The sequence below is a fragment of the Magallana gigas genome, chromosome 5 (assembly GCF_963853765.1).
Source record: "Magallana gigas chromosome 5, xbMagGiga1.1, whole genome shotgun sequence".
Taxonomy (NCBI): domain Eukaryota; kingdom Metazoa; phylum Mollusca; class Bivalvia; order Ostreida; family Ostreidae; genus Magallana; species Magallana gigas.
The window spans coordinates 13,119,760-13,147,756 of NC_088857.1; the positions used below are offsets into that span (position 1 = coordinate 13,119,760).

The window sequence follows — 27,997 nt, forward strand, 5'->3', positions numbered from 1 at the left end:
AATTTCAAAATTAAAAAATTAAAGATGAAGCACTTTTCAAAAACTGCTTTTATATTATAGCATTTTAAAAAAAATTTATGATAAATTTTACATAAACTTAATTAATTACTCAAACTATATTGTGGTAGACTGTACAGGTCACTGTTGGCAATTGTTTAGTGGTGAGCAGTGTGCCATCCATGGTCTCTAGTTTTTGTACTAGTATAATCCTGTTTCTGAACCTGTTACTTTCCTATGTTTCTGTAATAGTAACTTCCCTAAAGGTCTCTAGTTTTTGTACTGTAGTAACTTCTCATTTCTGTATCAATAGCTCGTTTCTGTATCAATAGCTCTATGTTTCTGTAATAGTAACTTCCCTAAAGGTCTCTAGTTTTTGTACTATAGTAACTTCTCGTTTCTGTATCAATAGCTTTTCCTATGTTTCTGTAATAGTAACTTCCTTAAAGATCTTTTGTTTTTGTACTAGTTACTTTCAATTTCTGTACCTAACTTTCTTATGTTTCTGTTATAGTAACTAATCCCTAAAGGTCTCTTGTTTCTGTACATGTAACTTTCATTTTCTGTGCCAGTAACTTTCATTTTCTGTGCCAGTAACTTTCTTACGTTTCTGTAGTACAAATGTACTAACTTCCCTAAACCCAGTAAAGACTTTTTGTTTCTGTACTAGGACCGGTAACTTCCCTGAAGATGGATAAATTTTAGGGAGGGGATGTTGGCACTTGAATCTTCCTTAAATTAAGGCAGTCCTCATAGTATTCTAAGAAAGCAAATAATCTTTTTTTTTCATGTTTACTTGCATTTACCAGAAACCTTTTTTTTTCCTTGTTAGCACAGAATATCTAGGTGCAAGATCCCTGAAGTATGAACTTTGATTATAAATATTGGGTTAAGGAATAAATTTATTCAATTAAGTTTTATAGAGCAAGGATGGAAAGGTAATTACTGAAGGTGCCATCCCTCTAAATTACAGGGGAGAAACAAACAGTGGAGTGTAAGAGATAATGAGACGTTTATGAGATTTTGGTGTAGCCGTTGATAGAGATATGAAACTCGTTTTCTAATGATTGTCAGCCTTCATTATTTGATAAATCTGATAGACAATAGAATTATGATTGGTCAGTTTTTTTATCAATATCCCTTGTTCATGATTTTAAAAGCATTTTGCTACGACTTGCCATTTAGTATAGTAATTAAAATGCAACCATCTGCAAAGCAAAAGCTTTATATCATATATCTCTTGTTAGCAGGTATTTAAAGCTAATAAGGACATCTTTTGAAATTTAATTTGTTGCTCTTTGCAGTAGGTAGGGAAAATAAAAATTTTTTGTCATAAAGTTACACAAACATTTTAATTAAAATCATATTTATTAAATAGAAAAAAATATCTGCAAGCAACAGCTGGATTTAAAAAAACCAAACGAGATTATGCTCAGATTGTTAATTAAAACATCTTGAATTAGATACTGTCTTATGAGTTAGCTGATCAAGAGAGGGTAGACACAATCAATTTTGGATGGCCTTAAAAACAGTGTATTGGAGCAATATAAAAATACTTGATTATGGGCAAACAATGAAAAAGCTTAATACCAATCTAACAGCTTACTGGACTCCATTCAGCTGTATGTTTTAAATTATACATTGTATCAAATATTAAGAATTTCCAAAGAAAAATGTACCTGAGTATTAACAAATCAAATTCATTTAAATTTATTCTTCTTAAAGTGATATGCTAACCAAGATTGTGAAAAGCCAACAATTTATTGCTTAGAATATTTCCATCAGGATATTCCTTTGATACAGTTTCTAAACAGAGGTGAATATCACAGAAAATGCCAACATCAATTTCTCCTATCATACTTTTCAGTTTTGGAATTGATTCATTTTGACTTTCAGAATGATAGATACTGCAGCTTGTGATAAAGGGTAACTTGCAGAATTGCCTCCCTTGAAATACTCACTATATTAAGTATCTCTTGAAATAGTGTTTAATATATTTATTTACTAAAGATACATAGCATTAATACTTTTCCTGAAATTTATTAATTTTCTTTGATAGTAGTTAACAGATGCTAATGATAAAAGACTTTAACAGCATTTTTCATATTATTAAAAACAAAACGTTTCCTAGATTAAGGTAGATTAAACAGTTTAGGGGTACCTTATAAAAACCAAGATACATGTACGTCATGTTCATTAGAAGTTTGCCATTTGTTTTGTTAAGCATGCATGCAAGCAGCATATAAAAACTCAAATGTAAAGATGACATTGCTTTTAGTAAGATTTGAGGTTATGTCTTCTTTCAGTAATGAGGGATGATAGTGTCCATTTTTACATCTACTTAAAAGAATGATGTGTGCTGAAATCAGGGATTTTTTTAAAACCCTGTCAGAAACCTTACTCCAGAATAATACATGTACTTATGGCCCACAAAGTTCTTGAGGAGCTGGGCCATTGATTAATAAATTATTTTTTTTACCATTGCCAGACAGACTACATTATTCTTAGCAAGAAGGAAAAAATGAATATGGCTCATTTAGTTGCCACTTCCCAATCAGATTAGTTCGGTTTAACTGCTCCCGGCATTGTTTTTAAATTGGTTCCCTGACTTGAAATGTTGAGTGGTCAGTTACTTGTAATTGGACAGCTTAAGTCTTTTCCATTTCTTGTCATTACGGTGTGCACTGGTCTGCATAACTAGATATCCTGACTATATGTATGGGGGGACTATTTTGGGACCCTGTGCTTTTTATTCACAGGCTAATGCAGTGTTAATGTTGGGGATAATTTTCATATCCTGTAACTGCTTAACTGTTTGATGGAAAATAAATGTAAGCTGCCGCCATGTGATTGGAAAATGGTTGTCAAAAACTTCCAAGATTTAGGCCATTAATGGAAAATGTCAATGCAAGGGGACCCTCTATTCATTAAGCAGCCATGTTTTTTTTAACTTAGCACAGTGCCAATTATAATATTAGAGAACCCTTTTTGGCACTCTCTTTGTACAATATAATGGAAGTTGATTGAAAAGAGAAAAACACTTTAGTAAATTCTTTCAAAAGAGATTTTCCATTCCTAAGACTTATTATTATAAAGCTGGATACTAAGAGAGTGTTTACCCATTATGGTAATGATGCCATATTGAGTCAAAAAGATTAAAACACTGGGAAAGGTCTTTTAAGGAAACGCTGATGTAATGTACAGATAATCCTATTCATAAAGGCACAGTTTTTTGTGCACTCTGAAAAAGTTTAAGCCACTGAATATTTCATAGATAAGACCTTTTCATGCCTTTAACACTTCTTTTAAATTAAATGAAATCAAACTGCAAAAGGTGAATGCATGCAATTTACATCTGCACTTTTAATAATTTAATTAATATTTTAGCCCGGAATGAGTAATGATTGAAGGTTTATGGCAGTGTTGCTGTGTGCAGATTGTGTGCAATATGTCAGTGGCCTATAGCAGCCACAGAACTACATCTGTCTGCGTATTGACAAATTCATTCAGGAGGCGCAGCCCACATCTAAAAAAAAAAAAAGAAATTATTTGAATAGCCTGATTGTCTTCAAAGAAAAGTAACAGCTAGGAGTAACTTCTTATTGCCAGCTCACTGTGCTCTCAATCCTATTTCCTCCATATTATCACTGTATTTATGTGTGCTTCTTAACTGGGGTTTAAGTATCGAACTAATAAGCCATTAGAGAATCATCCGTGAACGCAGACTTTTGGACCGGGTGAGAAACGCTGCCTTCACCAGCCAGGAATCCCCTTTTTCTTCGCTGTGATCAGGCGGTCTTAAAAAGTTCCCTTTTGTTCAGAGCTCATAAGCTGACTTTCCAGATTATGCATATGACTTTTCCTATCAAAAGAAAGAAATCATTAAGGTTGTATTCGGGCATTGGATAGGATTTGATAGAGCTGATTATGGCTTTCTTGGTCGTGTGACATCGCGTCTAAATGTGACGTCTGGGGAAGTCGGCAATCTACGGTGGCTAGCTGAATACTTGGCCAATCTGATGAAAGTCAGGATAGACTATTTTTTTCTCCAAGGCTGCTGAAAATATCATTTCTGGGGAAATAAAGATGCAAGATGCATTAACTTGGTGAACTTGTGTGTTTCGCATCAAGTTTATATGTCAGGTGTTAGGACTCAATTCAAAACACAACCTTCATCTTCTTGGCATGGAAATTAATTGTTTCTATGTATATTTCTTAAACTACCATGGCAATGGAAACAGATGGTAAGTATAGCTTACTTTTGAATTTTTTTCTCCCTTCCGGATTCCTGTTAAAATAAATCAAACCTTGCTCCTGCATAATATTTACTTAATAACCTTGTAATTTTAAAAGCCCTCTATATCTGACAATTCCACTGAAGAGAGAGAGAGAGAAAAAAAAGGTTCTGTTGACTCTATCTTCTCAATCTGTATCTGAAGTTGACGGTGTGTCTGATGCTGCCGTTGCTTTTTATAAAATCAGTGAATTTAAAAAGCATTTCTGTGTAAAATACCAAGCTTTGAAATGTAAAACTCCAAATATTTTTTTTTTCTCCTATGCAAAGAAAATGTGTCGGAGTGTGTGAGAAATTGTATTAATGGCATAAAATTGGGAAGTTGTGTACACATCGAGGGGGATTTGTACAACATTGGATTGTAATTCAAAACAAGGGCTTTTAAGTTTTAATTTGAAATCATTTTTCCTTTGTGAACTGGCACACAGAAATGTAAGTACTTTTTGTCAGAATGAAAAAAAAACGGGTTTTGAAGGAGGGAAAATTGTGGGTTTTGGATGAATATTGAGAGCTTCTGTCTATAAAAGCTGCCCTTAATTCTCATCAGATATCCATTATGAGGATATTGACAAACAGTATCAGATGCCATCTGTGACATGTAAATGTTGCAATATTTTATTTCAATGGAATAATCCTGTCAGATTTATATAAATCAGAGACTTGTAAGCCTATACGAAGTGGTCTAGAAAATTGCTGGGATATTTCCTGTGTGTGGCATTAACCTTTATATACCAGCAGTTACTGATATTTACTGGTTAAAAAATACTACAAATTATCTTTCAAAATCACTATAAAACATCTTAATATCTAAAAGTTGACAGTTTTAGGCCACTCTCTCTTGAATTATTCAAAAATTTTGTGAAAACTTATGAAAGTAGTCCAAAACTAATGAGCATGACTTTAGAAACATAATCTTTATCTAACAGGTACTACATTGATAAAGATGTCCTCAGTTATCAAAGTTGAAGAAGCACTATTTGTTTGAACTAACTGTGTTAAATTATCATCAGATTTACCAAAAAGGGAATGCGTACTTACAGGGTTATCAACCCCACTTCAGCACGCAGAGTTTTAATATTTTAAGTGTAAATTGTTACGGTAAATACCTGGTAATGAATTTTTAAGAGATCTATGAAAGTCCAAAATGCTTGTTATAGATACATGTATATGATTCTATTAGCCTGGAGATACATGTACATGCATAGGAACCTAATAATGTAATCAATAAGTGTCCCCTTTTAGACAACAATTATTTCATGTGTCTGCATTATTTGAATATAAATTGAGCTAAAAGTGCAAAAACTTATGTTAAAATGTTACTATTAATGCAGTTATAAAAGAAACGTCCTTTAAAAATATCATCCAAAGTTGTTTTAGTAGTGTTGAATTTCATGTTGTTAATGTTGATAATATCATTATGATTGGACTAGCGTTAGTAAGAACATTGCATGAATGCAGTTAATTAAACAGACACTTGTGGACAATTCAATTTGACAATTTATTGCAACAGATATAAATCCAGGCCTAGAATAACCAGTCACAGAAAACTGCTGATAATGAAAAAATTGTTAACTTAGTCAAGGCGCATTATTAAACTAATCTAGGTGTATGCAAGTAAAGTCCAAATAAATTGATGTATTTTTCATGTTCCAGTGCAAATTAAATTATGAAGGAGAGATTAATATAAGCCTCTAGGGTTTGTTCTTAATATCTTTTTTGTTTTGCCAGCAAGATCGATCAAATAACCTCAAACGGAGAGTTGTTTACACTTTTCATCAAAATTAATTATCACACCTTTTAATAATGTATTATTTGTTTGTGTGTGTTACCGCCAGGCCCTGTTCAGATTTCCCAGGAAGCGGTTAGCATGTCTACGAAGCAGGACTGTGCGGGATGTAAGAAGGCCATCTCGGACCGGTTCCTCCTGAAGGCCCTGGAACAGTACTGGCACGAGGACTGCCTCAAGTGTTCCTGCTGTGACTGCCGCCTCGGTGAGGTGGGCTCCACCCTCTTCACTAAGGCTAACCTCCTCCTTTGTAGGAGGGACTATCTCAGGTAAGATCATCGTAATTGAGGTGGGGGGGGGGGGGGGGGGAGGGGGCTGGGGAGAATTGGCTGTTTATTTATTTCAGGTTTGATAGTTAGAATTGAGGATAGAAAGAGGGGGGTAGCAATTTATTAGTTGGCGAGAATTGAGGTGGAGGGAGGGAGAGGGTAGAGAAAAAGTAATTCATTAGTGATGAAAGTTAATTAGAATTGAGGTGTGTGTGTAGGGGGGAAAGGATTGGCAATTCATTTATCTCAGGTGAGTTGATCAGAATTGAGGTGGGAATTAGTAATTTATTTACTGAAAGGGGGGGGGGGCATGTTTATGGAGGCAATTTCATGTGTAATTTTTTTTTTTTATGTCAGAGTTCTTATCATTTGCTTTATCATATGCTTTATCAGACATGACCATTTCAAGTGAATTAACATTTGTTCATCTATCAATAACTGCAGTGTTGATGACAACTTGATGACAAATTCTCATTCAATCAAATGCAGCTTAAAATAAGACAATCCTTGGTCAATTAAAGACCAGTAATCAAAGTTCTGAATTTGATAATAGTTTGGTGAATTTTTCAATAAATTTAAATTAAATACTATTTCTTATTGTAATTGAATTATCAATCTCATTGCAAAATCTAAATTCTATTCAAAAATTACTTTACAATTGATGGACACAATAGGTGAGTGGATAGAAAAAAGAAAAAGTGATAAGATATAATCATATTATATATTATTAAAAGAAATTGGTAATGAAGTATCATGTACAATCTTATATGACATTACAATTATAAACTTCTTAACTTCATAGCTTCTGCTAAGAATTTACAGTACCAAAGTTAATTAACTCTTTTGCATTGTCCATTCTAAGAAGCTTGTCTGATTTGAAGATACAATAGGTTTTGTATAGCAACTTAAAATGGATATTACAACTCAAATTGAAACTTGTATAGGATTATAAGAATACATGCTCGGAATCAATAAAATTAAAGACAAAAATTCCTCTGAGCAATTTATATGCAAACAATGACTTCCACAAAGTAGATAAATCGGTTAAAGCCACACTATTTGCAACAGTATCTGGTTCAACACTGCTGTTTCAACTGGAAGAGGAATTCCACTGAATTTATTTTTACCCTCGATATACAATATTAAACCAAGAGAAATATTAAAACAGATGTTTTGAGGCTTTATATACATATGTATATTAGGGTCTTCCTGGATTTATTACAACAGTTTGTTTCTAATAACACATAATGCTTGATTCATAGATTGTTTGGAACAACTGGTTACTGTTCAGCTTGCTCCAAAATGATTCCGGCGTTTGAAATGGTCATGAGAGCCAAGAGCAATGTCTACCACTTGGAGTGTTTCGCCTGCCAACAGTGTAATCATAGGTGGGTATAAATTTCAACTTTAATGGATTGTAGCTGTTTCATTACCCTCAACTTTTCCGTCTCAGCTTTGTTTTGATTACAACAGGTTTCACCTCACAAGAAGCCTGAAGGAGAGAGAGAGAGAGAGAGAGAAAGAGAGAGAGAGAGAGGAGAGAGAGAGAGAGAGGAATAAATTTTAATATCAATATTCTCATTAATTATTTTGTTATGAAAAAAACACTAATCTCCAACTCATAATGTGGATTATGCGTTAGTTTTGTGAGCATAAGTTGACATAATGTTACACTTGAGCTTGGCTGTGTAACACTTCTGCTTGCAATACTCGAACATATAGGCTTTTGGGTGGCACTTGCGAGTGTAATTCTCATGTATTATTTACATAACAAGGAATACACATCTTAATTAATTGTTTTTAGCCTCTTAGAAAGAAAAAACCTCTTATACAGCCACTTTTAACGCTTATATGATAAAAGTGTTTTAATTGAGGTCTTATACAAATAGCTCGACTTTGATAGTTTTGTTCATTTTTTCTTTAAAATTGCAACATTTACTCCCAGTTTTATTCAAGATTTATGTGACTTCAAAATTGCTGTTTGATATATGATTGTATGTTGTATGGGTTATTATACTGCGTTTTCACACATTGTGATTTTCTGTCTTGCAGATTCTGTGTGGGAGACAAATTTTATTTATGTGACAATAAAATTCTGTGTGAATATGACTATGAGGAGAGAATGGTTTTTGCCAACATGACATGCAGCTATAACGCGCTGTCCCAGATCAAGAAGCAGACGCAGAGCCTCAGTGACGATCTCTCCAGTGGTTATGGAAGTCCCAGCCCTAATTCATTATAGGGTTGGGGAATTTTGACCCCCACCCCCCACCCCCACCCCACCCCACCCTTTAACCCCCATCTACCTTTGTACAGGATTTGACACTTCATACACTGGACACTCGGTGGCACTGATCTGCATGGTTTCATTTTACTGTAATTTATGCTCTCCCCATCACGTCCACATGGCTACAAATGATCTGACATATCAGTGGCAGAGGTCAAGAAGGATAACTCTGTCTAATTATACTGTCAGTGCTACAACTCAGGAGATAAATTCCGAAGTTTACTAGTCAACACATCTGTCCATTTGCAGTGTGTACTTGGATTTTCAAAGAGTGTTAAAACAAGTGTCATTTTCCTGTTTTGTTGTTGATATGTACATATAAGACATTATAATTAGTTAGTCCCTTATTAATAATAAGTAATAAAATGCTAATTTTATTAGCAGTGCTTTGTACTAGTTTTCTGACCTAAATTCAAATTTTATTATGTGAATAATTTTTTTCCATATAGTGGCCTATCACTTTAAGAAACATTGTTTTCCTTATCTCTCTCTACTTTTTTATGTGTGGAATAGTTATTCAAAGTTTTTGAAGAATTGATTTTGTTTTTATATTTAATATCAAAATTTCTCTACTTTATCAAGAAGATTTTAATATGTTACTAAATTCATGCAATGCTAATGTTTTTTAGGCGCATTTTTTGTTGTTGTTTTTTTTTTTTTTATTAGATGTACGTTAGTTGAATATTTTCAAATGTTTTTCACAATTAATAAATTATTACAGTATATTTGCCATATTTGTTACTGTACAGAATTGATGCATGTTTAGAGTACATATACACTGTTCATGTATTAAAAAGTTTTTTTTTGTTTAAGATCTTTTTTCTTGTAAATATGATTACCGGTAATAGTTAATTAACATAGGTATTTATTTTTTGTCAGATAAGTGCTATGATGAATGTAATTTTTAAACATTACATTCGATTATAAACATTGTAACTGGGAGTCTTTAGTGCATTTTATTTTTTTTCATAAGAACTTACGACTTAGTCATAAATCTTATTAGTCTCATTAAATGAATCTCAACAAACCAAATTATTACACAACTTTTTGTATCAAGCAATTTCAATTCTTGTATAGGTACTGTATACAGGAAACTGTTCGCAAGTGTTAAAGGGCGAAAATTACATGGGGCAAAAAAAAACAAGTATACAGTATGTTTCCTGGCATTAACTTTAAATTTTTTTTGAAACTTATGAATAAAGAGCATTTTAACATTTGGTCATAAGCCTTAAGTTCATTTATAAAATGCACCCCTGGATGTTTTAGCCAATTAGTGCTCAGATGTACCGGTAATATTTATAAGAGGGAATAAGCTAAGATTAACTATACACAGTACATTCCAATTAATTTCTTCCGGTTGAATTTCATTAAATTATTTCAAATGTTAATTCTTTGAATCACATCTATTCACTGAGATCATGCCGTAAAAGTGTTAGATTTTTTTCAGTTGACTAATACCAAATTTTTTAAATATATAAGTTAAATTTTGTAACTACTGTATTATTATTTTAATTTTGATCATTAAACAATGTTCACTTTTGTTATGGTCATGGCTTGCTCGAATTTTTAATTGAAACTCTAGCATCTTTGACATGATTTTTAAAGCATTGTGTATTTTAGATATGTATTAGCTTATATTTTATGATCCTATGGAAGCTAGTCAAAAATTCATTTTTAAAAGGAGAGGAATAGAGTTTGATTTAGCTTCTTCCAAACCCTATTCCAATATATTTTTGGGTTGAATGGTTTATTTATTTTTTAAGTTATATTAGATAGTCATGCCCATTCTTGTCATGCAATGTTGTTTTTAATATTGCCATTAATAAATAAAGAATCTAGTCCAACATGCCATATATATGTGAAATTCCTTAGGCATGGCTAAAGCTATAGAAATTGAGATTTTTTAAAATACCAGATAGAACATTTTTCAAAAAGATGTACAATGTATATATAATACCCTTTTTTCTTTACTGGATTAATAAACATAAATTATTTTGCAGTATTTGAATTCCTTTTCGAGTTTTTAGAATATGGTGGGTTTTTTTTAAATTGATGAACTATATTTTAAAGCCATTTGTTGTTAATTATTACATGTACATGTAACGGTATTGGTGTGTAGCATGTTTATTGAAGAATATCTTTCTGTGTTTTCTAAAATTTTCTAGATTCCTGTCTGTATTATGATCATTGTCAATTTCTGTGTGGAGTAAATATTCTAATAATGAAAATAACAAATCATGATGCCGATAGAAATGGATTCAACTAAAATTCTACAAAATCACCACTTTAAATCGTTGCCATACAGTGATATGTGCAACTACATGTACAATGTAGATATTTTGAATTTTGAAAAATAACTTCTAAAGGCAGACATGTTAAATGGCAGGTAGTGATTATGGTGTTTCAGTTATTGTGAATTGACCTCTAAACATGTACCTTCAATGTACAATAAATTATGTAATATGTACTAGTATATGATTTAAGACATTGCCATAACTAAGTGCATGTTTACTGTACAGAATTTCTCCAATAGTTTGTTGGTGTATATTTTTTTTTTCCCTAAAGATTATAAAATCAAGATTTTTTTTTATTTTTGCTTCACAGAGTTTATTTAGAAAGATGAAACATAAAAATAAACAAAATGTGAAAATACCTTCAATCTTTTATTTTTTTTTATTCTTACACGGAAGGGTCATAAATCACAATAGAAATAAAAAATATCACGTACGTGATCAATGTACACATGAACCAATAAAAGAGTTGTGTCGTATATATATAATCTCACCTTTACAATGATTGTCATTGAAAATGGCACTATTAATATTAACATAAATATAGTTTTTAAACAGGATTGTCCTGAATTATACTTGGAAATTTTGTACATCATGTTTTACAACTCTTCAGGAAAGCCACCTCCTCCACAGTGAATTTAGGAGTCAGCACAACATTGTCATAGTCAAAGTCCTCATCCAGACAGAATGCTGTCACTTCATTTGAACACTCCTGTAAAGATATATAGGTATATATATATACAGAACAGGTCAAAATTTTCAGAAGATGAGTAAAAGACAAGATCAGTGATCACCCTTGGTTATCTGAAGATGGATGCAGAGATTAACAGATAAAATAGCAATATGTGCCTAATCTTTATAAATACCGGTAGATACATCAGTTGAGTCTATATTTATAATCATGAATGATTAATAAACTTTCAATAATAAAACGACTTTATCAGATAGTACCAAACTATACCTCTGTTGACTCTGAAGTTAAAACCACTTCTGTTCTGTAGGTTGCAGAGAAATCAAGAATCCGCTCCTGGTCTTTGTTCATGATTCTCCTTGGAGCTCCTAGATCCTCCACTTCTCCAGGATTTAGTACTGTATCTAGAGGAGGTGCTCCAAACCTGTCAGAACAGCTTAGCTGTTCTGAACAAGGTGCACACTCCCTCTGTAGATCAATGTCACATTGAGAGTGATCAGAGTCAATGAAAGAAGGAGCCTGATTGGACGGAATTTGGTCTAGTTCAACATTTTTGATGTGGAGGTCTCTATTTTCAAAGTGGACAGGAATGTCAAGGACTTTTGATTCACCACTGTTGTCTTGAAGAAGGCTGTCTATGTCTGCTTCATCTTGATCCGGTGTTCTTTTATTGTTACAGTCACCTTCTTAAAACAAATAGAACTCAATTTTACCAATAAAAATATAATGCTGCATTAAATAAAAACAAAATCAACTTACTTCAAATGTTGTAGTTGAATCAAAAAATAAATATATGATTGCTGTATGACATTAAAGCATATACATGTATTCAAAATATGATGCATCATATAACGAAATTTAAATTTTGATATAAATAAATATGCTGCTGAATGTATCGCAGGAGTGTTGAGGCTTCCCACAGCGATGTGTAGAAAGTCACTTGTCTGTACTTCATACAATATGACATCATAATCAACTTTGAGGTCACAATCTGCATTCCTTTCGATAGGTCTCAGGGAATGTATCATAACGTTAAAAGTGAATTATTTTTAAACTACCGTAATAAAACCGCTTGTTTCCTTTACATAGATACTGTCGTTTATGCTTAGTTAAACATAATTCATTCATATCAATAGTCAGTATTAGATAATCTGTAGATTTAAAGCTTCATTTTAAGTAAAAGACTACACTGTATAAATTTATAAATTAGTAGTTTGGAGACTCTCCCTGTTACGTGTAAACAAATGAATAAAGGAATTAAAACAGCTTGGCGCAGGTGAAAGATCAATATATTTTAAGTAAAATTTGTAGAAAATACGGGTACCAAAGTGAATCATGCTTGGGAAACCTACAGATTTACCCCAATTTTATGTAAATCGCTTTTAACTAGTAAAAATGTGCCTTATTTTGATGATTTGGCAAAATGTTTTCACAATATCTTTAATAAACAAAATATCTACCTGGTATTTGAAGCCCAAGCAAGAACTTCAAAGTGTATGACATAACAAAGGATTTTTCATAAAAATATTTCTCCTTTAATGTCAGTAATCACCTGCACCGATCTGATTTAATCAGATACATGTAATATGCAATGTTAGCTAGGAAACGCACGTCACATGACAATGAAGTACATATGACATCACAAAAATGCATCAAGTATTATGTTTGACATGGTTGTCAATATATGATATAAAAATTTTAAGAAATACTCCCAGTCAAACTATTTCTTCGTTGATTTAAAGATTTCGTTTTTTAACCGTATTTTTGCTCTGGGACACCTTAACATTACTTCTAATACTTGCATGTATTAGTACTACTGGTACTACTGCCTCACTTCTGGTAAATAACAATTTTTGAACCCAATGTTTAACAGTACCAGCTCAAATGAGAGAGAGATGCATGACAAAAAAGTATTTACCTTTGGACAATAATTCTTTCTTTGAAATCAAACAGAAACTGGCTTCATATCCATCCAACATGAAATCATCACAAATTTCATTAGACTCATCATCATCAGCTTCTTCAGTCATTACAAAATTGTCAAACTAAGAAGAGACAAATGATTATTTAGTAACACGAAGAGACACCCTCTTATTACTTCAGTGTTGTAATTTTTTGATTGTGACCTGAGCTTTTCTGATACCTTAAGCCTGCTTGTAACATCAGACCCAGTCTGTGTTTTCTGTGACATAATGCTTGTCTTTTCTCCCTCTTCAAGTGTCTAAAATTAGAAATAATTACTAAATCAAATTTTGTGTACCATTCTTGCAATGTGCTCTATAAGTCATTTAGTCAGTAGTTCAATTTAGCAGTAAAAAAATGTTATTTTGAAAATTTAAGAAACACAAATGAAAAATAAATATACTGTTTACTCAAATAAAACAATGATATGATATATTAAGGAACTGCATGGTTTGTCATTCTTAGCCATTAGGAATTAGAACACATGGTTAGTAAAGAAGACAATGATGTACTAAAATAAATTTAAGTTAGAAAAGTACATTAATATGTTTAATCGAATCTCAATACATAACCTCCTCTTCCAGTTCATCCTCTAGTGATATTTCGATCTTATCCACTTTTTCAATCTGAGTTTTTTCCAAACATGGACCTTTGTCTTCTGTTCCTTTGGATTTGTCTGTCTGTGATTTTTCTGTTTTCTTTTTTGTCGGAATGGTCATCTCTCTTCTCAGTTCATCTTCAATAATAAACACACATTTCTCAATTTTCCATTCATTTTGTGATTTGTATTTGAGTGTGCGAACGTGATCAATTTTTACCTTTATTTAGGTAAGTGAACCCTTCAAGAAAGTCATCGTATGATTCTTCTTGGACAGTCATTATCTGATCCAAGGCTGAGGCCATATTGACACCAAGTGTATTGATGACATTATCGTGTGATGGTCTTGTTGACATTACCAAATCTTTATTGAAAAATTTTCAATCACGTATTAGTTTTTATGCACCGATTCCCTAAAATGGTGTACTATTAATTAATCTAGCATTTATCTCAATGTTAGTTATTTTTCATTCAAATAATTCATTCAATATGCAGTAAAGAAAAAGAAAGCATTTAGAGAATTTTTTTTTTACCTTATCACCAAGTTAAACAGGAAGTAGAACTTATTCCTCTCTAAATAAAGAACCTACGTGAAACATATCTGATATTCCGGATAAAAGGTATTCTTTTTTTTTTTCAACCAAGTAATATCAGTGTCTCGGAGAAATAAGTGAGGTTGAGAAGGGATTCAGGTTTGTTCAAATCATGACCCCCGGGGTAGGGTTGGGCTACAATGGAGAGGGGCCGAAACATTTTGAATTTACATTTTTTAAGAATCTCTCCCCAACGCTAACCATTACCCCCCCCCCCCACCCCCAACCCCTCGCCAAACCCCATCCCGGCTCCCTCCGCCACTTTCAACTGTATGTACGAGCCTCGGTATACTTTCACATTTCTTGGTTGATAATGCAAACAGTATATACATGTAAGTGCCGTGACTAAAAAATTTTAATCCGACAAGAAGGTGGGGAATAATGCGCGTCAACTGCCTATATAATATGATTTATCGATAATTTATATCAACATATCTCTGATAATTATACATGTATTTTAAAGATTCGTTCCAAACCATGTATGTTTCACAATATACTGGTTTGTAATTCTTACAAATGTTCAATGCCTTGAATATATTTATTTGAAATGGTGCACATAAGCATCAACATCTTCAAGTAGTGTCATTTTTTAGAACTTCAATGTCTTTTAATTCATAGAAAATGCTCCATATTTTTGTCATTGTTTGATTAAGATCAAATAGAAAACGAATTAATTTCAATCATCAAAAACTTGATGTGATGATCCACTATACATTAGAAATATCACTTCGTACCACACCAATGGATTTTTTTTTATAGAAAATAACAGAAGTCCATAAACTTGTGGCCAAATTTTTATAAAGCATTTAAAAAACGCACTCTGAAATGGTTGAATGGTAAGAACACCAGTCCATAGATTATACCATATAGATAAGGTCTTGATACGTACCACCAACACTTTTGGCGTTTATGTTTTGATTTTCTTCGTTTTTGTTTACATATATTCTACAAAGCTAGTGAGAAATTGCCCTTATGCAAAAATGCATCATAATATTTTAAAACATAGATCATATGAAAAAAATAAATAAATCTGCAATAGATATAAAACTGCACGTACTGCACATCTACGTGTACACATTGTGTCCTAAATACCTCCAAAGTGTTAACAAATTCCTTGCAGTTGTTGAAGAGGAGTTGCAGTTGAAAACAGTCACTGTTCGTTTAATATATGGCCAAAATTTTAAGTTCAAAGGAGCCGAAATTTAAAAAAAAAATATGGAACCGAAATTTCCTAGTAATATGCATATCTCTACACTGTGTCTTAAATACCTACCAAGTTTTTGAAGGAGTTGCGCTTATAAAAAAAAAAGGACTGACTGATCAAAATCAGTTTACCCATTACAAATTCCTTGCGTGGGTTATAATAATGTGTGAAAACAACATGCAAAAACAACTCTTTTTTTTAATAAATATACACACATTGAAACTCTTTTTTTTAAATAAATATACACACACTCATGTAAAATATGTACACATTTTGAACAAGTCAATCTTGCATGAAGCACCATAGAACTAATTACATCAACAGAGGAAGTTAAAGATAATGTTCATTTTCTATGCGAAACAAATATATCCTGAGTAGTCCACATATATGATTTTCAAATTCAAATGGAAAGAAATATAGCAAACTTCCGTAATGTAAATGTTTAAAATACCAAGGAATGAGTGTTTCATTTTAACGTAATTTTGAAATGGTGTTAATCTTATATGCTTGAAATTGGAAATAAAAAAATAATTTGAGGACTAAATACTTCTTTTAAAATGCATACATAAAAGAAAATTCCCTTCGGTACATATACTTTACAAGCAGTTGTTTCTCTTCACTCCATACTTTAAAGGGACATGGTCACGATTTTGGTCAAATTCTATTTTTTTTATTTTAATTAGCTCACCTGAGTTGAAAGCTCAAGTGAGCTTTTCTGATCACATTTTTTCTGTCTTCCGTCTGTCTGTCCGTCTGTTTGTCAGTATATTTTTTACATTTTCAACGTCTTCTCAAGAACTACTGAGCCAATTTCAACCAAACTTGGCACAAATCACCCTTAGGCAAAGGGGATTCAAAGTTGTGAAAATTAAGGGCCAGGCTTTTTTTGAAGGGGAGATGATTAGAAATTATTGAAAAATTTTGAGAAATTTTCTTATCTAGAACCATTTGGCCAGGAAAGCTGAAACTTGTGTGGGAGCATCCTCAGGTAGTGTAGATTCAAAGTTGTGAAAATTATGACCTCCGGGGGTAGGGTGGGGCCACAATGGGGGGGGGGGTCAAAGTTTTACATAGGAATATATATAGAGTAAATCTTTAAAAATCTTCTTCTCATAAACTAATTATAATCAGCCAGGAAAGCTGAAACTTGTGTGAAAGCATCCTAAGGTAGTGTAGATTCAAAGTTGTGAAAATCATGACCTCTTGGGGTAGGGTTGGGCCACAATGGAGGGTCAAAGTTTTACATAGGGATATATAGAGTAAATCTTTAAAAATCTTCTTCTCAAAAACTAATCCGTCGGGAAAGCTGAAACTTGTGTGGAAGCATCCTCAGGTAGTGTAAATTCAAAGTTGTGAAAATCATGACCCCTGGGGGTAGGGTAGGCCACAATAGGGTGGGGGTTGGGGTGGGGTCGAAGTTTTACATTAGAATATAAAGAGTAAATCTTTAAAAATCTTCTTCTCAGAAACTAATCAGATGATTATTTATAATTGTTAAGACTTTGGCCCCAGGACAATTCTTCAGCCTCACAAGAGGTTCGGAGTTTGATGTTGGTTTATATCCCATATAATTATAAACAATTGTTAAGGATCTTTTTGAGAACTGCAATACTCAACTTGTGATATGACTATAAAATCATCCTGTTAGAAAGGGGACTGATGATTATAAACATAAGAATATCCAGGGGGAAATCATGACCTTGTGTGGAAGCATCCTCAGGTAGTGTAGATTCAAAGTTGTGAAAATCATGACCCCTGGATTTTATTTATACAGGATCTACATGTATTATTGTACATTGTCCAGATAGTTTGTATCATGACTCCATTAACGATCTCCGATCCTCAGCAAAGTTCGATAACTCTAAATTATCCGGATATTTTATTCGTACAATAATTCTAACTCTACTGTTAGTATAACCATCAGTTACACAACTGCATGCTTGGCGTAGTGGATCCACGGAGCACTCCCACTTATAAACACCTTGCTATAGAGTTCGACCCAATAGATGCACAGATCTTTTTTTAACTCAACTTGTTTCTTTATTCCATTATATCCACCGTAGGCTTTACAATAACTTTGTAAAATGCATTGATACTCTCTAAAAAATTAATTTTATATCATTTCATTTATAAAGGTTGAAAGAAAAATATCATTATTATGAGGAAAAAATACTTTGAGGCTGGGGATCGGAGAACGTTAAGCTGATTTTACCTATTGTTCCTCAGGTGAGCGATGTGGCCCATGGGCCTCTTGTTATTTATATTGCTTAAGGAGTGCATTTCTAATGATAAAATGAAATTTGAGAGTCGTTCGTACAGTTATAAGCAAGATACAGGGCTCACAGTTCTTTGTCATGTAAACAAGGCTCGTGCCCCGTTTTTGTTTACATAGGTTTAATATACAAGAATAAAATCTTTTTTCAAGCTGATTCGTCTATCTTCTTACTCATTTTAAGCATTGTTGAACAATTTCTAACGTTTAACACATTAATTATAGGTCAAAACCATAAATTATTACTTTAAGATTCAAAATGTTAACAAAAGGGCTGTTAACATAGCATAGAATTATAAGCTCTGTAACTCACTTATAACTCAACAAACGACAATTAAATTTTGGTTGCCTATTAAAAATGACCTATCAAAGCATTCTAAACATTAAAATTGGGAAAAAAATTTTGACCAAAAATCGTGACCATGCCCCTTTTAACTGAAACATGTGCATATGATATACCAGTAAAAAGGCGTGTTATTTATAATGAAAACACAACAAGTTAGATGTATTGTATATGTTTTGTTTTTATTGTTGTCATATCAACACAATAAATAATACATTTTAACAGTATTTTAATTTACAATTGTTCAACTGACCAAATTCTTACATAGAGACCTACGTGTATTAAAATATACTTGAAAATCCCTGCACATCTCCACCAAAACAATTCGCCTATTACTAAATGAAAAGTCATGCTCTTATTAACAATGCATAAAAAAACTACAATGGTCCAAAGTACTCGTAAAAACCTTAACAGACATGGGAACAATTAGTTCAAAGTACCCGACATTTTCTGGCTTTTTAAAACAATTTTGATATTTTCCTGGCAAGTAAAATATCAAAATCATATAAAAAGCTAGGAAAACTTCAGATATTTTGGACTACAGGAACAGTAGGAAATGAATTTTCTTCAATTTATGACCAATTAATGTGAATTTTGCTTCATTATTTGCGATTATTGTAAGATGACGCTACAGTTAGTAATGCTGCTACAGGGAACACCAGGACAAAAACAAATTCCAACACAACAATTAAAACAGCAAACAGTCGGAACAAATCTCAACAAATATTGTCAACAATTATCACATTTCTATTTCTTTTCTGACTCAGTGTTTTTTTTTCTTTACACACTGATAAAAGCTTGGGAGATTTCTACAAAATAAAAATCACAACAAGCAATATTAATATTAAATAGATGTACAATGTTGTACAAGAAAGCCAACTTAATAATAAATCTCCCTTTTTCTTATTCCTACACTCAAAATATTCTGCCACCCCCCTCCCTCCCATTAGAGCAGTAATGCAAGATACTCCTTCTAATGTGCATAAACTGCAACACATAGTAAGTTTTCTTATTCAATCCTAAACTGTACTGAAAGCTTGTATAAAGAAAAGTGAAGGCATTTGGGTAATGTAGGTCTTGGGTAATTTTACTTTCATCATTGAAAAGCAAATATCATTTTAGAGGGAGATCTTTCAAATATGTTCCCAATTACCTCCCTTGAGAGAAAGTAAAATCACATACATTATGCATGTTCTAAAATTCTATTAGTTTTAATAGTGAAAAATGATTTCTAATTCATATAGTCAATACACATGAAAGGCGGAAAATGAAATGGAAAACCCTGCATAAAATTGATTGTTACTATAAATACAAAAAGAAAATAATAATGAGGGAACTATGTGTCTAGTATAGTTAAGACTCATTGAGGTAGATTGATTTCAGTCAAGTCATTCCCTAGCTTGAGTCTTAACTTCTTTGGATATGGTTTCACTGGGCTGACATTGTTAAAAAGTTCATTGCCATTTCTTTTCACTTTGCTCTCTATCTCCAGCAACAAGATGTCTTCCTCTTGGCCTTTGTTTTTCCTGATGATTAATTTGGGGACCTTTTTGACCGGTGAGGTCTCGTCACTGTCTTCAAACGATGAGGTCACGGAGTAGGAGAGTTTGCGCTTTTTGTGATGCTCCCTCTGTTGTTTCTTCGTCAGACACTGGTCAGAAAGCGAGCGATACATGTGACAATTGTTATTGGGTTCCGCCCACTGTTGACATTTTTCCTGACTGGACGAAACTTTTGACCTGGGTTTCAAAATGGATCCCCACATTAGTTTTTCAAAGCCACTTATGGGCTCTGAAAAATTGAATTCTGTGTCTTGATCAATTCCTACTACATCAATTTCACAATCATCTTTCTGACAATCATTCAGGAAATGCTTGTCTAAACACTTCACAGCTGTTGATTTTGCACTATCACCTAAAGAGTTTGAGCGACTTAGAGTGCAACGTTCCTGCAGTCTTGGACTTTGTCTAACCCCATTGAGACAACTCAGATTTCGAGTTCTAGGACTTGACTGAACCGAAGCTGATGATGATGATTTAAGTCCTGCAAATAAAGACTCAAATATATTTCTTCCATCAACCTCACACTTTTGGCCCAAAATTTCACTGTCCTGACTACAATCAACATTTTCAGTTTTAATACTACCTGATGCATCACTGTAGTACTGTGGCGAATGACAGGTGTCTGACCCAGTTACACTGGTCCGCCGGAGCCTGGGTGAGGAGGTTAGAGATGGCACTGTGGTGACATGGAGTTCTGATAGGTGAGGGGGCTGACTAAGTGAGTTGTCTGATATATCACAGTCTTGTCCCTGAGGTGATAAGTTTGGACAGCTATCGTCTCTCTCTGATTTTACGGAGCGGATTCTTGGACTCTGACGAATAGTTCCGACATGCTCCGTCTTTATGCTGGGAGGTGGCTCTGTGTTTGTAATGTCTGAACAAGCTATCTCACTCTTTGGCATGTTTTGGCAAATTCTACGTAACCTTGGACTGGATCGAGGAATGGAGCTTGAGGAGACACTGTTCACAGACTCCTGTTTTCTGGGAGATGCTGTCCTCTCAACACTACATTCACGAGAATCTTCAAAGCTAAAACTCATCCTTTTGTTTGGTGATTTGATTTTAGCTTCTAATGCCCCTGTGTCTTGTTCTGATACTTTTACACAAGTTCCTTTTTTCAACTGAAATCTTCCATTTTTCCCACGTTTATTATATAATCTTTTCCTTTTGGCACTTGGACCTAAAAATGTTACCAAAACTATTACAACAAAATCTCCTATCATAGAGACAAACTCATTCACAACCAACCCCCTCTTAAACAGTGCATTTCAAATTTTCATAAAATTCAGATACATTAACTCTTGTTTTGTTTCGCTGCTATGATACAAAACCCGGGTCAATCACCTTCACCAGTTGATGACTGTGAGCGAAGACTGTGGTGAGGTTTGTCCCCAAGTTCTTTAGGATCTGGTAACTTTAGGCCCTGAGATAAAAGAATTTCTGCATCATAGCGAGTGATCCCCCTCTTTTTCAGCTCAGATTTCTTCAACAGATGTGATTGTTTCTTCAGGTTATCATCTCGTATATTCCAATTTTCTGTAATATAAATAGTACTCAACAATTAACAAAAATACATAGTTATGTACAGTTGTGTAGAAAACTCAAACAGCATAAACATCCTACAACCTCTGACATCTGATCATTTCACAGACCAACTTTTGTAATTACTAGAGTCATCTAATCAGCTTATTTAAAACTGAAAATCACACACTGACCAATTCTAGAAAATAGTACACATGAATCGAAAGGCAAATCAATCAGTTACATATACCAAGGGCCACAATCCGTTTTCCTTTTCAGAGAAAAGAAACATCGCCATCTTTGTCTCATATGTACATTTACATGTATGTAAATTTCTACTATTCAGTTTATCAGTTACAAACTATTTCTGGAGGTAGGTAATTCTTTGATTAGGAACTCCTTTCATAATCAAACTCAAAAATTGATTTACAAATGAAAGAAAAATTTTTGAGGAGATTTTTTGGAGCCCATTCCAGTGGTGCTTGTTCAGTAAGGAGATTATACCAATTTCTTTTGGGTTTGTTTTGGATAAAATCTATAATCAAACCATAATGGTTTAGTTTCAAATCATCTAGATCAATAATTACTTATGAAAAGCTAAATGTATTAAATCTTTAGCAATCATCAGCAGCCTTTCATCCAATTACCATTGCCATATGGAGCAGCCCCAAGCATCTCTGCCACTGGTCTCGTCTTCTCAGTGTCAACTTTTAGTCTGGTCAGTCTATCATCTGTGTCCCTTAGCCTGTAACCCTTTTCCTCAGAATCTACTGAAGGTGACTCCTCAACTTTAAATGCTCCTGTCTTCCTCCTGAAAAATAATTCACAACACATAAATTTTTTACACTAAAGAACATCAACTCCGAATGAGGGTGATTAGAAGACACATTACAGAGTTAAATTATTCTCCTCTTTTAATATATAAAATGAATTTAATAAATTTTAAAAGTTCTGGGTTGAAAATTTTTGAATAATTACTCAAACATACTAATTTCAAAGTAAAAAAAAAAAGCTTAGAGTAAATATAAGCCTGTAGTTTCCATATACACATCTGTACACTTTCGGAGTTACCTTTCACAAGTTTCACATTCACACAGACAATTGTTCTCGCCAAAGAAATCTTCTCCATAGAAACAGGTGATTTCTTCCCCTGGGTCAATGTCACGGAGGACCTTCACACAAGCTGTGTCCCTCCCAGTGGAAACAAACTACAAAATGTAAGTTTCATGTAATCTACATTCAATATTTTAATGTCTCTATCTTAATAGTTTACGTCACTTAAACACAACAGCAGGTCATCTCTTATAACTACCGGTAAACTTTTTAAATATTCAAGGCTACATTTTTAAAAAGTATGTTTAAAAACAATCAAGATTTGTGATAAAAATTTGGGTTTCCAATTAAAAAAAAAAATCAAAATATATACTGGGTACATATAATAAATTTTATGTCAAGAGCAGCTGAATTTGTGTTTGTTTTTTTAAAATTTATTTAATAAAAAAAAAACTTGAATAGAATTTTTATCTTGGTATATTGTATTCCTACACCTACCCGACAGTTGGCCCTACAGTCATGGTTGATAAAGCTAGCCGGTCCTAACCACAGCTGAGCACAGTTCTTGCGACAGGAGTACATCACACTGAAATCATTGACCCCCGTCTTCAGAACTTTTTCTTCCTCTTCTTTGGAGAGTTCAGCAATACACCCAACCAGCAGAGGGATCTTGTCATTTTTGTACCTAATAATAAACAAGAAGTTCTTTGGAGAGTTCAGCAATACACCCAACCAGCATAGGGATCTTGTCATTTTTGTACCTAATAATAAACAAGAGGCCAATTGGCCTTAACGGTCACCTGAGTAGCATATATCCCATACATGAACTTGTCATGGAGTCTCATATATGCATCTAATTAATTAGGTTTCATACTGGAGTAAAAAAATAATAAATTTGTAATGACGACCACATTTCAAAAAGAACTGTGAAACCTATTATTTTGGTGAAAAACTAAAAGATCTGGTCTACAAAATCATGAATTCAGTTTTCCTTTCAGGTGTGTGGGAGTAAAGAAAATAATTTTTTAGCGTTATATGCATTAACATCTATACATCCATTTTGGCCCTGTCCTAGAGTCAAAACCCATCCTTGAGGGGAACATGAAAATTAAAATTTCAGTAGAGGACTTCCTGGTAAACATAATTATTAGTCAGTTTTTTTATACAGATGTGTGAGAATAGAGAAGAAAATTTTTAAACATTATATGCATTAACACTATACATGTGTATTGCCATATTGCGCCCCCCCCCCCTTCATGTCCTGAACCCCTGACCCAGGGGCCATGAATTTCACAATTTAGGCAAAGGAGATTGTGGATATCATAACCATGTATTCAGTTTTTTGCCCACATGTGTGGGAGTAGAGAAGAAGATTTTTTAAGATTTAAAACATTTTTACTATATGGCAATATTGGCCCCACCCTAGAGCCTGAACACCTAATAAAGGGGTCATGAATTTCACAATTTTAGTAGAGGCCCTCATGAACATCATAACCATGTATTCAGATTTTTGCTCACATGTGTGGGAGTAGAGAAGAAGATTTTTTAAGATTTAAAAAAGTTTTACTATATGGCCATATTGGCCCCACCCTAAAGCCTGAACACCTAACAAAGGGGTCATGAATTTCACACTTTTGGTAGACGGCCTCATGGACATCATAGCAATGCATTTAGTTTTTGACAAATATATATGGTAGTAGAGAAGAAGATTTTCTAAGTTATAATACATTTTTACTATTTGTCCATATTTGCCCCACCCTAGAGCCTGAACCCCCGACCCAGAGGTCATGAATTTCACAATTTTGGTAGAGGGCTTCATGGACATCATAATCATGCATTTAGTTATTAACAAATATATATAGTAGTAGAGAAGAAGATTTTCTAAGATTTAATACATTTTTACTATTTGTCCATATTGGCCCCACCCTAGAGCCTGAACCCCTGACCCAGGGGTCATGAATTTCACAATTTTGGTAGAGGGCTTCATGGACATCATAATCATGCATTTAGTTATTAACAAATATATATGGTAGTAGAGAAGAAGATTTTCCAAGATTTAATACATTTTTACTATATGGCCATATTGGCCCCACCCTAGAGCCTGAACCCCTGACCCAGGGGTCATGAATTTCACAATTTTGATAGAGGGCCTCATGGACATCATAATCATGCATTTAGTTTTTGACAAATATATATAGTAGTAGAGAAGAAGATTTTCTAAGATTTAATACAGTTTTACTATATGGCCATATTGGCCCCACCCTAGAGCCAGAACCCCTGACCCAGGGGTCATAAATTTCACAATTTTGGTAGAGGGCTTCATGGACAACATAACCATGCAACCAGTTTTTTCCTCACATGCGTGGGAGTAGAGAAGAAGATTTTTGAAAATTTGGCTTTTTTTGCATATTTGGCCCCGCCCGTGGCACCCCAGGGGTGGTAGAGCCATGAATTTCACAATTTAGATTCTTCTTACCATAGAGATGCTTCACACCAAAAATGGTAACGATTGGCCTGGTAGTTTTCAAGAAGAAGTTAAAAATGTAAAATTGTTAACGCACGACGCACGACGCACAGAGACGGACGAAGACCAATTGCAATAGGTCACCTGAGTGACTCAGGTGACCTAACAACTAATTAATACATCATATCAAATTCATAAAGATGGTTTTCCAAAGATGCAATTTAGGTCAATTGTAGTTAAACATGCTTAGATTCCTTCATTATTCAGCCAATCTCAACTTATTATACTGGGACTGCTGATGTACAATATAGATGGTACTGTTTTACTGAGGTTTATTCATTTTTTAAAGCCTCCTGAAATTTCTTACTGAGAAGTTGGGTTTTTTTTAAACCCTGTATCTTTCTGCATATCTCATTTGAAATCGGTTGCTCAAAAAGGAAAATTAATAGTCTTGTCCTACAACATGGTGGCCGATGGGAGGTAACTTTTGCCAAATTATGTCTATCGAAAACCGTCTATTAAAGAGATTCATAAATGAGGCAGATTTTTGATGTACTATAATAAAACAAAATCCTAGCCTTGAAAAAAAAACTTCTCCTAATTTGACAAATACATTCGTAACACAAGATTAAGACACTAGCGGGAATTTTTTTTTTGAAACATCAGCAATACTTACCAGTGTTTTGTGGCACAAATCTTGGCCCCTACTCTTCCCTCCATGGAGTATCTGTGACAAGGAAACAGTTTGAAGCCCGCTCTACGGTCATACATCCGCAGGTATCTACACATCTACAAAATTCAAGTCAAAAATGCAATAAAACTTTCAACAAAAAATAAATGAGTCTCAGGGAGTTAAGGTTCTTCATTGGATCTTAAATATTTTTACATAAGGTTAATAAAGCTGTGATTATTTTCCTGCACCACTGACAGCATTTTGATAGATGGCCACAGTTCTTATTGATTGTTTAAATAATAAATTCATAAAATACAAAAAAATTAAGCCTTGTAATTTGACATACATGCTCCTTCAATACAGCTTGCTGTGCTCTGCTCTTGTTCTGTATAAAAGCCTGAACAGGTTCAATGCGGAAAATTTCATCAAGCGCAGTGTCGTATACATTGTCTTTAACGAAATGAGCCATAAACTGTTTGACCTCATCCTGGACTTTCTGCTTCACTGGACGGTGTCTACAATGAAGAGAACAATAAACCACACTTGAATATTATAGAACCCTTCATTGTGACTATGACAGTTATTTGAGAATGTTTGGTGAAATATGATGTAACATTAATTGTCTAATTTACATCATTGATTATCTACAAACTGCAACTTTTCCAAATTATATGAATATGCCCTGCAAGAAAGCAGTACTGCAGTTACCGTAAAAAGGTATATTGCTTTACAGAAAATAAAATAAAAATGTATACACATATTTCACAGAAATAAATGTTGTAGTTTAACTTGAAAGATGCTTAATGAGGCTGCTTATTAAAGGAAAGGAAACAATAAAACTGTGAATGTATAGGTACATTTAATTAAAACAAGATTACCTGATATTCATTTTGTGAGTTGTAAACCCTAGGTAGGGATCAATTGTGACAGAGGATGCAAGGTCATCATTGTCGCACAATTCCCTGGAGGTCATCCCCGTCGTGGGTCGGCCTGCTCCCTCTATCACCATGGTGACTGAAATAGAATTTTACAACATTTGTAATTTTACTTATGTTTAATTGTCATTCAAAAGTCAGTGCATTGCTATCTATCTCTGATTCCATAGTGCATCCTAAAACTCAATTCACTATTTAAACATTGTTGTACTGCATTGACTGTGAGAGGAATGATTCAAAGATAAATGTTTTGCACATTCTTTGAAATTATTTCAGCATTTAGTTTTATTTTATTTGTGTGTCTATTCATCACTCATTAGTTGTGATTTTGACGAGACATAACATTTCACTTGTTTTTCATGACTCTAAACATAAATGTTTAATTAAAATTAATTGTTGTTTTCTTTTTTAGATTGTCAAAACTTGTTAAGTTGAAAAGGTTTTTTTTTTCATATATTTATAAACTGATAGGGTCAAAAATTTTTTATAGTTTTGAAACAATTATTTTTAAAAAATTGCTTTTTTTAAAAACACATATTTTTGTGCTGTACATTTTTCTAATCCTTTGTTTGCCAATATAAGTACTATACATTGAAAGTACGCTACAATAAAGGTTATAGAAGTACACGGAGGGTAAATAGTAAGAAACGCTACAGCCAATCGCAGCTCAGAATTTTCACTTTTGAATCGAGGGGTAGAGAGAAACGAGTTCGTCCATTAACTAAGAAGAAAACATTGAATATCAATATTTATGCACTGAAATGAAACACTGTACTAACAGACACAGTTATTCAGTCTACATGTAACATTTTTTCTTTCATGACAATAAACCTAACAAATGACAGATAATAGTATTCGTGATAATTAGGTCAAACAATCCAACAGACAGCTTCTTTTGTTAGCCAGAAATATTCACATAACCTTGGCTCAACGTACAAAATGCGCATACAACAGAATGATTGGTACCTAAAGAACGTATCAACACATAGACATAAAATATCTACCATGAAAATCGAAAGAATTTCCGTTTTTCTCGAGTACCTGTGCCGATTTTTCTGTGTATTGATGGTTGTCCTCTCTCTGATTTTCGACTTCCGCAAAATAGTGCAATACATCAACCTGGCCTGATAACTAAACACTTGTATATCTGTAATGATTTAAAAGAAATCTGTAGCAATAATTTGTATATATTTTTATTTAGT

The 27,997-nt window shown here is 33.4% G+C and overlaps 3 protein-coding genes across 14 annotated transcripts in view; 1 reads left to right on the plus strand and 2 right to left on the minus strand.

Moving 5' to 3' along the window:
- The window catches only part of LOC105319027 (LIM domain only protein 3), a 42,977-nt gene extending 34,117 nt beyond the window's left edge, over positions 1 to 8,860 (plus strand). For all 9 annotated transcript variants that reach the window (XM_066083777.1, XM_034467502.2, XM_034467462.2 and 6 more), the window contains exons 3-5: positions 6,127 to 6,346; positions 7,609 to 7,734; positions 8,399 to 8,860. In XM_066083777.1, coding sequence (XP_065939849.1) covers positions 6,127 to 6,346; positions 7,609 to 7,734; positions 8,399 to 8,588 — 536 coding nt within the window. In that variant the 3' untranslated portion in view covers positions 8,589 to 8,860. The remainder of the gene's footprint in view (positions 1 to 6,126; positions 6,347 to 7,608; positions 7,735 to 8,398) is intronic.
- Positions 8,861 to 11,094: 2,234 nt separating this feature from the next.
- On the minus strand, positions 11,095 to 14,765 carry LOC105319028 (uncharacterized). Of its 2 annotated transcripts, none has more exons than XM_011416401.4 (7): positions 14,709 to 14,765; positions 14,396 to 14,539; positions 14,150 to 14,313; positions 13,759 to 13,836; positions 13,534 to 13,660; positions 11,886 to 12,298; positions 11,095 to 11,636 (listed from the first exon to the last, which is right to left on the minus strand). In XM_011416401.4, the coding sequence occupies exons 2-7, from the start codon at positions 14,529 to 14,531 to the stop codon at positions 11,517 to 11,519; spliced, it is 1,038 nt and encodes a 345-aa protein (XP_011414703.3). In that variant the 5' UTR covers positions 14,532 to 14,539; positions 14,709 to 14,765; the 3' UTR covers positions 11,095 to 11,516. The 2 variants fall into 2 exon arrangements, with proteins under 2 accessions (XP_011414703.3, XP_011414701.3); XM_011416399.4 differs by having other exon boundaries at positions 11,886 to 12,301.
- A 3,985-nt stretch (positions 14,766 to 18,750) lies between these two features.
- LOC105319029 (histone-lysine N-methyltransferase KMT5B-A) lies at positions 18,751 to 27,961 on the minus strand. 3 transcript variants are annotated; one of them, XM_011416403.4, is made up of 10 exons: positions 27,800 to 27,910; positions 26,739 to 26,874; positions 26,207 to 26,375; positions 25,864 to 25,976; positions 23,222 to 23,408; positions 22,742 to 22,878; positions 22,318 to 22,481; positions 21,494 to 21,685; positions 20,733 to 21,329; positions 18,751 to 20,630 (listed from the first exon to the last, which is right to left on the minus strand). In XM_011416403.4, exons 2-10 carry the CDS (start codon positions 26,867 to 26,869, stop codon positions 19,948 to 19,950), a joined length of 2,373 nt encoding a protein of 790 aa, XP_011414705.3. In that variant the 5' UTR covers positions 26,870 to 26,874; positions 27,800 to 27,910; the 3' UTR covers positions 18,751 to 19,947. The 3 variants fall into 3 exon arrangements, with proteins under 3 accessions (XP_011414705.3, XP_011414704.3, XP_019919169.3); XM_011416402.4 differs by having other exon boundaries at positions 18,751 to 21,329; positions 27,837 to 27,961; XM_020063610.3 differs by having other exon boundaries at positions 18,751 to 21,329.
- Between the last annotated feature and the right edge of the window lie 36 nt (positions 27,962 to 27,997).

Excerpts from the sequence above, each read along its gene's own strand:
- LOC105319028 (XM_011416399.4), bottom strand. The coding sequence starts at position 14,531 with ATGTCAACAAGACCATCACACGATAATGTCATCAATACACTTGGTGTC. Across the intron at positions 13,837-14,149 it reads AGGATGAACTGGAAGAGGAG|ACACTTGAAGAGGGAGAAAA; the intron begins GTTATGTATTGA and ends TTCTAATTTTAG. Across the intron at positions 11,637-11,885 it reads TAACTTCAGAGTCAACAGAG|GAGTGTTCAAATGAAGTGAC; the intron begins GTATAGTTTGGT and ends ATATCTTTACAG.
- LOC105319029 (XM_011416402.4), bottom strand. The coding sequence starts at position 26,869 with ATGGTGATAGAGGGAGCAGGCCGACCCACGACGGGGATGACCTCCAGG. Across the intron at positions 23,409-25,863 it reads ATTTGTGCCACAAAACACTG|GTACAAAAATGACAAGATCC; the intron begins GTAAGTATTGCT and ends GTTTATTATTAG. Across the intron at positions 22,879-23,221 it reads ACTGTAGGGCCAACTGTCGG|TTTGTTTCCACTGGGAGGGA; the intron begins GTAGGTGTAGGA and ends TACATTTTGTAG.